General features: G+C 45.1%; 1 protein-coding gene across 1 annotated transcript; it reads left to right on the top strand.

Annotated features, from left to right (window-relative positions):
* The first annotated feature begins 1366 nt into the window (after window positions 1–1366).
* Window positions 1367–7178, top strand: LOC116362894 (carbohydrate sulfotransferase 1). The gene is made up of 2 exons (XM_031816913.1): window positions 1367–1805; window positions 4405–7178. The coding sequence occupies exon 2, from the start codon at window positions 4454–4456 to the stop codon at window positions 5729–5731; it is 1278 nt and encodes a 425-aa protein (XP_031672773.1). The 5' UTR covers window positions 1367–1805; window positions 4405–4453; the 3' UTR covers window positions 5732–7178.
* The last annotated feature ends 2846 nt before the right edge of the window (window positions 7179–10024 follow it).

The following is a 10024-nucleotide window of genomic DNA, read 5'->3' as shown; positions in this document are numbered from 1 at the left end:
AAGTAATGATGGACTGTCATTTCTCTTTGCTTATTTGAGCTGTTCTTGCCACAATATGGACTTGCCACAATATGGACTATTTGGTCTTTTACCAAATAGGGCTATCTTCTGTATATCACTCATACCTTGTCACAACACAATTGATTGGTTCAAACACATTAAGAAGGAAAGGAATTCCACAAATCAACTTTTAGCAAGGCACATCTGTTATTGAAATGGATTCCAGTTGACTACCTCATGAAGCTGGTTGAGAGAAAGCCAAGAGTGTGCAAAGCTGTTGTCACGATCGTCGTAATGATTGAAGTTCCACATCTTTATTTCGGTGAAACTTTAAACAAAAACAATGAACCAATAACAACGTGAAGAAGTGGTGCACATGCACAAACACAAAACAATATCCCACAAACACAGGTGGGAAAAATGGCTACTTAAATATGATCCCCAATTAGATGCAACAATTACCAGCTGCCTCTAATTTGGAACCATACAAAACACCAACATAGAACATTTAAACTAGAACACCCCCTAGTCACGCCCTGACCTACTGCACCATAGAGAAACAAGGGCTCTCTATGGTCAGGGCGTGACAGCTGTCATCAAGGCAAAGGTTGGCTATTTGAAGAATCAAAAAAATAAAATGTATTTTGATTTGTTTAACACTTTTTTGGTGACTATATGATTCCATACATGTTATTTCATAGTTTACATGTCTTCACTATTATTCTACAATGTAGAAAAAAGTCCAAATAAAGAAATACCCTGGAATGAGTAGGTGTGTCCAGACTTTTGACCTCTACTGTATATGTATGTATGTATGTATGTATGTATGTATGTATGTATGTATGTATGTATGTATGTATGTATGTATGTATGTATGTATGTATGTATGTATGTATGTATGTATGTATGTATGTATGTATGTGTGTGTGTATGTATGTATGTATGTATGTATGTATGTATGTATGTATGTATGTATGTATGTATGTATGTATGTATGTATGTATGTATGTATGTATGTATGTATACATATATATTCACATATTTGTTTTAAATATATTTTCCTTTATATTACTTTCTAACCCTACCACCCCTCCCCTAATTGAGTAAAGGAGTGAACAACAACGCTTAGTCCTCTACTTCCAGCTTATACATACTATATACTTAACATCTAAATATCTTATTTGAAAAGTGAATATCTCCTCTAGTTTCTGAAATAATCTCGTACACTAATCCAAATAAACAACAGGCGCAGTGGGGGCCAATAACAGGATAATTGTGGCCATTGCGTGCATTCTGACAAGTGTTCTTGATGGGTTAAAAACCTGACTAAGTCTGCGTTTGAATTTGAGTGAGTGAGTGAGTGAGTGAGTGTGAGCGTGAGAGCCAGAGAGAGGAGCGTTTGGGGGTGGTCCAGACATTCAGTCCATGTGTAGCCTACCTCACACGCACACAGCCTCCTCGCATCAGTTGAAAGAAACCTGACTGCGCGACGGATGCAGTGCACGAATCTCCTGGTGTTCCACATCTTTCATTTGAATCAATTATTTTTTTCGTGTAGGGTGTTTCCCGACACTATTCGGTTTTGTAAATGGTTTCTTAAGTGTGAATACTCATGGATCTATTGCGCAAGAATATTCCTCTTATTTCTCCGCTATCCCGATGGCAGAAGCGGGGACAAAGCCGAGGAGCGTACCGGGGATACTGCTTTAGTGGAAACCAGACCCGTTGTCTGTGATTGGAAAAATCGCACGGCTGCTACTTTTCTTTGCGATTGACGGCAGTCCTTAAACACAGCCGTCAATAAGGTAACTAGGCTATCCTGTGGAAACAGACGTGCTCAATGTGTTTCCATTATATTTTGCGATCTAATTGCAGGAGGGTGGGTTCATTTAAAACATGTACCAATGTGTGGATAAAGTTATTGTTTTACAAATATTCAATCCATGCCTTCCATTATGTTTGGTTAGTTGGTTGTGGTGCACGACATGTTTATATTTAGCGTATATGCATCGGAGAAGCTTACCCTGCGTCCCCGCGCGCACAGACGGACACAAACCGTTGTCTCTGTCGGTAGACATTACTTGCCAGTCGCATGCTGTTTAAAACATCACTTTTCTACAGGTGGCGCAATTATTCCATCCACATAGTGGCAAAGCGGTTTTTAATGCGTTGTTACAATTGTAATAGTCTATGCTCTTTTATCGTGTGCTGATTTCTTATGATATTGGGCCACTGCTCAAGTGTCTGTCAGAGGAATAACCTGGGCTATAGGTATCACTATCTACAGAAACAATAAATAAACAAATAGATGCTTAGGCCTACCATTCATTGGACTTATTTCGCTGACATCAAATGTCCTACATTTCTTAGTGTTCTGTAGTGATATGGGATAGAGGGAGCATTGTGATATTTTAATATTTCAAAGTTAATTTAGGCCTATAGTTTGGAATAAAGTCGTTACATTTTAAAAGTCTATATTTTTCAGCGTTTGGGTTTTAGTTCCCGGTGTAACAATGTGAATTCGGTTGAGGTGGAATCAGAGCGGAACTGAGCGCCCCGAAAGAGGAGCCTGAGCTGATGATGATGAATGCTGATTGTAGTGACTGACTACCATTGAGAGCGATCACAGTTTTGTACAGAAATACAAAGGCATTTATCCTACAGAATGTATCACAGCCACACAAAGCCTTTTGAATTGTCATGTTAATTCATTTCTTATGGGTTCCCCCTTTTTATGACATGAATTCAAACCGTAGAACGTTGTGCTACTATGGATGATTTTACATGTCTTTGTGAATGATATTCTGCACTCACCTCTACACAGACATATTATTTCAATTACAAAAGCTAGCTGGTCAGAGAAACAATTCATTTTGATTTATATTTCTGGCTACTTGATTCTCTCTCTCCTTCTCTCTCTCTCTCTGTCTCTCTCTCTCTCTGTTTCTCTCTCTGTTTCTCTCTCTCTCTCTGTCAACCCCTGCCTTTAGGGCAGAGATTAGTGGAGGGTGAACTAACGGTACATTAGTGATTGAGCATTCAGTGGACATAAGAGACTTTTGATATCAGCTTATTCAGTAGAAGCAACAAGCCACAACAGAGGGAAAGCCATCTGGCGCATCGCTGGAGGTCACATAGAAAGCAGAGGCACAGAACACACTGCACTGACACAGAATACACTACACTGACACAGAACACACTACACTGACACAGAATACACTGCACTGACACATAATACACTACACTGACACAGAATACACTGCACTGACACAGAATACACTGCACTGACACATAATACACTACACTGACACATAATACACTACACTGACACAGAATACACTGCACTGACACATAATACACTACACTGACACAGAATACACTACACTGACACAGAATACACTACACTGACACATAATACACTACACTGACACATAATACACTACACTGACACAGAATACACTACACTGACACATAATACACTACACTGACACATAATACACTACACTGACACAGAATACACTACACTGACACAGAATACACTACACTGACACAGAATACACTGCACTGACACAGAATACACTACACTGACACAGAACACACTACACTGACACAGAATACACTGCACTGACACAGAACACACTACACTGACACATAATACACTACACTGACACAGAATACACTGCACTGACACAGAATACACTACACTGACACAGAACACACTACACTGACACAGAATACACTGCACTGACACAGAACACACTACACTGACACAGAATACACTACACTGACACAGAACATACTACACTGACACAGAACACACTGCACTGACACAGAATACACTACACTGACACAGAACACACTACACTGACACAGAATACACTACACTGACACAGAATACACTACACTGACACAGAACACACTACACTGACACAGAACACACTACACTCACACAGAATACACTACACTGACACAGAACACACTGCACTGACACAGAACACACTGCACTGACACAGAACACACTGCACTGACACAGAATACACTACACTGACACAGAACACACTACACTGACACAGAACACACTACACTGACACAGAACACACTGCACTGACACAGAATACACTACACTGACACAGAATACACTACACTGACACAGAACACACTACACTGACACAGAACACACTGCACTGACACAGAATACACTGCACTGACACAGAACACACTGCACTGACACTTCAAACTGAGGCTCTTCACACTTGATGCATGCATCATTACATAACTTGTATACACTTCACAACAACTGTTGCAAGTTCAGTTCTTTATGACAGGCTATAGACCAATGATATGCATCAATAGCAGGGTTACTCCGTTGTTCTCTAGTGTAACCATTATTTCCTTCCCCCTCAGGTATATGACTTGTCTCTGACCGCCGGCTTCTCAATGAAGTGGCCCAGCCATGCAATGTTCCTGGAAGGCAGTGATCCTGCTGGCCTTGGCCTCCATCGCCATCCAGTACACCGCCATCCGGACTCTCACCTCCAAGCCCTTCCAGCTCTGCCCCGTGCCAAGCCCCCAGAACTGTGGCCTCCTGGGAGGCCCCGAGATAGAGTCCCCCATAGAGGGGCGGGCCGGCTGCGACGACTACCCCTACTTCAGCTTCAACGCCTCCCGTAAGACCCACATCATGGTGCTGGCTACAACGCGCAGCGGCTCCTCCTTCGTGGGCCAGCTGCTCAACCAGCATGCTGACATCTTCTACCTATTCGAGCCCCTCTACCATGTCCAGACCACTCTGATCCCTCGGCTATCTCACAGCCGCAACGCAGCCGACCGCAGGGTGATGCTGGGTGCCAGTCGCGATCTCCTGCGGAGCCTCTACGGCTGTGATCTCTACTTCCTAGAGAGTTACATTAAGCCGGCGCCGGCCAACCACACCACGGACAAGCTGTTCCGTAGAGGGGCCAGCCGGGCGCTATGCTCGCTGCCCGTGTGTGATGCCTTTGGACCCACCGACGCCAATGTAGAGGAGGGCGACTGCGTCAAGAAGTGTGCCTCCCTCAACATGACCCTGGCGGCCGATGCCTGCCGCGAGAAGCGGCATGTGGCGATCAAGGTTGTGCGTGTGCCGGAGATCGGGGACCTGCGGGCGCTGGTGGAGGATCCACGGCTGAACATCAAGGTTATCCAGTTGGTGCGTGACCCTCGCGGGATCCTGTCGTCGCGGATCGAGACTTTCCGGGACACCTACCGTCTGTGGAGGATCTGGAGGGCCACAGGGCGGAGGCCCTACAACCTGGACCTCAGCCAGCTGACGGTGGTTTGTGAGGACTTCCTCGGCTCTGTGTCCACAGGACTCAGCCACCCCCACTGGCTCAAAGGGAAGTATATGCTGGTGCGTTACGAGGATCTGTCCAGGAACCCTCTGCTGAAGACCATGGAGATATATGACTTCCTGGGTCTGCCGATGGACAAGAGCGTGGAGGAGTGGATACAGACCAACACTAGGGGCAGCACCGAGCTGTCGGCTAAACACAAGTACGGTACGGTGAGGGACTCAGCGGCCAACGCCGAGAGCTGGCGCTTGAAACTGTCCTACGACATGGTGGAGTACACGCAGGCCACGTGTCACAAGGTACTACATCAGCTGGGCTATAAGGCAGTAAAGTCAGCTGAGGAACTGAAAAACATGTCGCTCTCACTCGTGCAGGACAAAACTTTTGTACCTTTTTCCTAACAAAGATATTTCAAGGAGGACTATTTTTTTGATATATTTATAAATGTTGCCTTATAATTTTCATGGGTTATGTTTGTGTTTTTGTCTTTGATTTCAAATTTGCACTACAACTTAAGAATTCTTAAAGTCATCTGAGGGTGGGAGTTCACTTGTTGGTTTAGGAACAGCACAAAATGTTTGATTTAAAGCAAAGAAAAACTAGAGATAAACACATTGAAGACCATTGAATTTTACTTTCAGCCGTCTGAATTAAATGCAAAGCACCGTCCTCATAGATTCCCTGTATGCCAGCTGTTGCATCAACACACACAGTGAATGTTGCCATTCCCTCTAAGGGGTGACTGAGTCCGCGTTGCAGGAGGACAACAGACTTTTATAGGACTGGACAAGACCAACTGTGCAATAAATAGTGAATGTTGCACTCAACCTTTACCAGGATCGTCTTTCTGTCAAGGGGAACGGGGAATACTGGTGACAGGGTGTAACACAACACAGGGTAATAGCCCACGATACCTACACACCCCCTGAGTAAAGGTCTTAAATCCCACAGGAAGTGGTATGAATGTTTCATCACAGCATCAGGCGTTCAGGGTCTCTAACCATCTGTTCCTAACAAAGTCATGAATACTAACCCAGCATCCATAGCAGGAACAAGAGGAAATGGCACAATTGAGTCCATGGGGGGGGTGCTTTTTCCATTGGTGACCAATAAACAGCACTTCCGCAAACATTCCTAAAGCCAGTCAGAGGTAAAGGCATTAGCGTTACATCACACCCCTTGCCACCGCAGTATCTGGGGCAGATTTGTATAAGCATTTTCCTCAATGGAATGTTAGCATCTGTTGAGAGGGATTCAAACGTAGAACGTTAAAGGTAAAACAAAACAGAGAATTATTATGAATTGAAGACATATTTTCATCGTTTCATTCGTCTTCCATTCCTTTCAGAGAAAACTGCAAGCAAATCACTCATGACCAAATCTACATCTGACTCCCTTGGTTCTTTAATGTATTTAGAAACAATGCTATACTGAATAGTAAAGGATGTGAATGCCCAGGTCAAAGTGAAGTTTAGGGACAGTGTGGACTGGGATTTCTATCCGTTTACCCAGAACAGATAACGCTGTATATGGGAATTCACACACACTGTGGCTCATCAGTATTGGTGGCTGGACCCATTGAGATGCAGAACACAAGGCTGTGATCCTACTCTGGTCCGGGGATGGAAGCATACTCTCCATTTGTCTCCCATACTCTCTCGCTCTCTGTCTCCCTTTCCCACTCTCTGTCGCTTTCTCTCTGTCTCACTCTCCCACTCTCACTCTCTGTATCACTTTCCCACTCTATCGCTGTCTCACTCTCTTTGTCTCATTCTCCCACTCTCCCACTCCTGCTCTCTGTATCACTCTCTCACTCGCTCTCTGTCTCACTCTCCCTCACTCTCTCTCTCCCACTCTCCATCACTCTCTGTCTCTGTTTCCCACTCTCTCTCCTTCTCTCTCTCATTCTCACTCTCACTCACTCTCACTCTCTCCCTCTATCTCTCCCTGTCTCTCTCTCTGTCTCCCTCCCTCACACACACACACACACACACACACACACACACACACACACACACACACACACACACACACACACACACACACACACACACACACACACACACACACACACACACACACACACACACACACACACACACACACACACACACACACCCTCTGTTCTATTTCTCTCTCGGTCTCTTCCTGTATAGCTCCATCTCTCTATATATTTCCCTTTATCAGTCTTCTACTGACTTTCACTTTCTCTCTCCAGCTCCCTCCCACTTTCTCACACAGCAGTCCCAGGAGACTCTTGTGTTCCTCTACACAGCTTATTCTCTCCATCTCCCTCCCACTTTCTCACACAGCAGTCCCAGGAGACTCTTGTGTTCCTCTACACAGCTTATTCTCTCCATCTCCCTCCCACTTTCTCACACAGCAGTCCCAGGAGACTCTTGTGTTCCTCTACACAGCTTATTCTCTCTCCATCTCCCTCCCACTTTCTCACACAGCCGTCCCAGGAGACTCTTGTGTTCCTCTACACAGCTTATTCTCTCTCCATCTCCCTCCCACTTTCTCACACAGCAGTCCCAGGAGACTCTTGTGTTCCTCTACACAGCTTATTCTCTCCATCTCCCTCCCACTTTCTCACACAGCAGTCCCAGGAGACTCTTGTGTTCCTCTACACAGCTTATTCTCTCCATCTCCCGCCCACTTTCTCACACAGCAGTCCCAGGAGACTCTTGTGTTCCTCTACACAGCTTATTCTCTCCATCTCCCTCCCACTTTCTCACACAGCAGTCCCAGGAGACTCTTGTGTTCCTCTACACAGCTTATTCTCTCTTCCTATAGTTTCTCTCTCCTCGAAGTACATATGGTTTCTATTTTCATAAATTATTGACTGATTTCTACTGGAAATATTCTGCATCTATTTGAAGTGGTGGGAAAGCTTTTCGAGTGTCTCCTAGTGTCTGTGTGTGTGTGCGTGTGTGCGTGTGTGCGTGTGTGTGTGTCTGTGTCTGTGTCTGTGTCTGTGTCTGTGTCTGTGTGTGTGTGTGTGTGTGTGTGTGTGCACCAAAATTACACAAGCTGACCCTTGACCTGCCCGTCAAGCAGAAAACAAGACATGGTTATCCTCCTACATAGTCTTGATACTGTATACAATATTTTCTCCACAGCATCTCCAATAGCCTAACAGCAACACCCCAGAGATGTGAACTTATTGTAACCAAATCAGATGCTGGCAATGATCAAACAAACTTCTTTATTTTACTGTTGAAGCAGATTATGATTACGCCTGCCCTATTTTCTTTGAGCAGAAGCTGCTGGGAGAGGCGTATTAATACGCCTGACCTTAGCCCAGAGTTCAGGGCCTGCTCTCCATGTGTTCTGCGCCATGCGTGAGCTACTGAGCCGCCGTGATGTTTATTGTGTCCCTGGGCAGAACATATGGCTCACAAACCCACTAAAAGAGAATAGACCAAATCCCTTCACGGCTTTCATTCCTATCCACACTTAATTCTATCCAATATGAGGCACTTGAAGGCCTCGTATATAAGCACTGGCTGTGACTGTGAAGTGATCAGCTCAGCTGCCATGGGGCTTTGCTCGGTGTGCTGTGTACAATACATCGCCTGGGGGTGAATGCTCGTCGCCACTCCTAAGGGAGACTTTGGTCGTGTGGCCTTGTGTACTAGCAAAAAGTTAAAAGCATGAGTTTACTCACACGCCTTGTGTCCTCCTCAGATGGAAGAGAGAGAACTACGGCACGGGGAAGCTCTCTACAAAGGAGGGATACCAGATGTACATCCTTTATTCTAGAAAGATTTTCAATATTGTATAACCAGGTGCACAAGCATGGTGAGTTTGGGGGATTGTGGTGCAGTGAAGGAGACATTCTGTAGGCTACTCCTGAGTTTTGGGAACGTCCACCATCATCTTCAACAGCCGAGTTTACCTGTTGACTGATGACATGTACAACCGATGGCGAGGCACTGACGGTTCCCACTGCAATGCCGTGCTTCGTGCAGCCATGCGTCACACACGTGGCTACGCTTGTCATAATTACACATGAAAACATCACTGGAATGTTCATCAATCCAACATTATACCTAGTGTCCAGTCCACTCCAATAGAGTCTTTATATCTCATGGTCTAGCAAGGGAAGTTGTCCCCGTGGTTAGAGCAATGTAGCTTTCCAGTCAGACAGTAAGGTGTGTGTGTGTGTGTGTGTGTGTGTGTGTGTGTGTGTGTGTGTGTGTGTGTGTGTGTGTGTGTGCGTAGCTATCCAGTCAGACAGTAAAGTGTGTGTGTGTGTGTGTGTGTGCTTAGCTTTCCAGTCAGACAGTAAAGTGTGTGTGTGTGTGTGTGTGCTTAGCTTTCCAGTCAGACAGTAAAGTGTGTGTGTACATGTCTGTGTGTGTGTGTGTGTACGTGTCTGTGTGTGTGTGTGTGTGTGTGTGTGTACATGTCTGTATGTGTGCCTGTGTCTGTGCAGCCGGAATGATTGATTCTGCTGCCCTGCTGACTCCTGAGTGTCTGCTGTGCTATATCCTCACCTGTCCTCACGCTGTGAATGTCCTACAGCAATGATCACCAACCTGTTCAACCAAGTCCAGATCACTTTCTGAGTCCAGATCACTTTCTGAATAAAGATCATTCTCTGAATCCAGATCACTCTCTGAGTCTAGATCACTTTCTGAATCCAGATCCCTTTCTGAGTCTAGATCACTTTCTGAATCAAGATCACT

Source organism: Oncorhynchus kisutch, unplaced genomic scaffold (genome assembly GCF_002021735.2).
Source record: "Oncorhynchus kisutch isolate 150728-3 unplaced genomic scaffold, Okis_V2 scaffold895, whole genome shotgun sequence".
NCBI lineage: Eukaryota > Metazoa > Chordata > Actinopteri > Salmoniformes > Salmonidae > Oncorhynchus > Oncorhynchus kisutch.
Note: the sequence above shows the minus strand (reverse complement) of the source record. Positions and strands in the feature narration are given on the sequence as shown.

Bases quoted from the DNA above. Each gene is read 5' to 3' on its own strand.
- LOC116362894 (XM_031816913.1), top strand. From the start codon at position 4,454: ATGCAATGTTCCTGGAAGGCAGTGATCCTGCTGGCCTTGGCCTCCATC.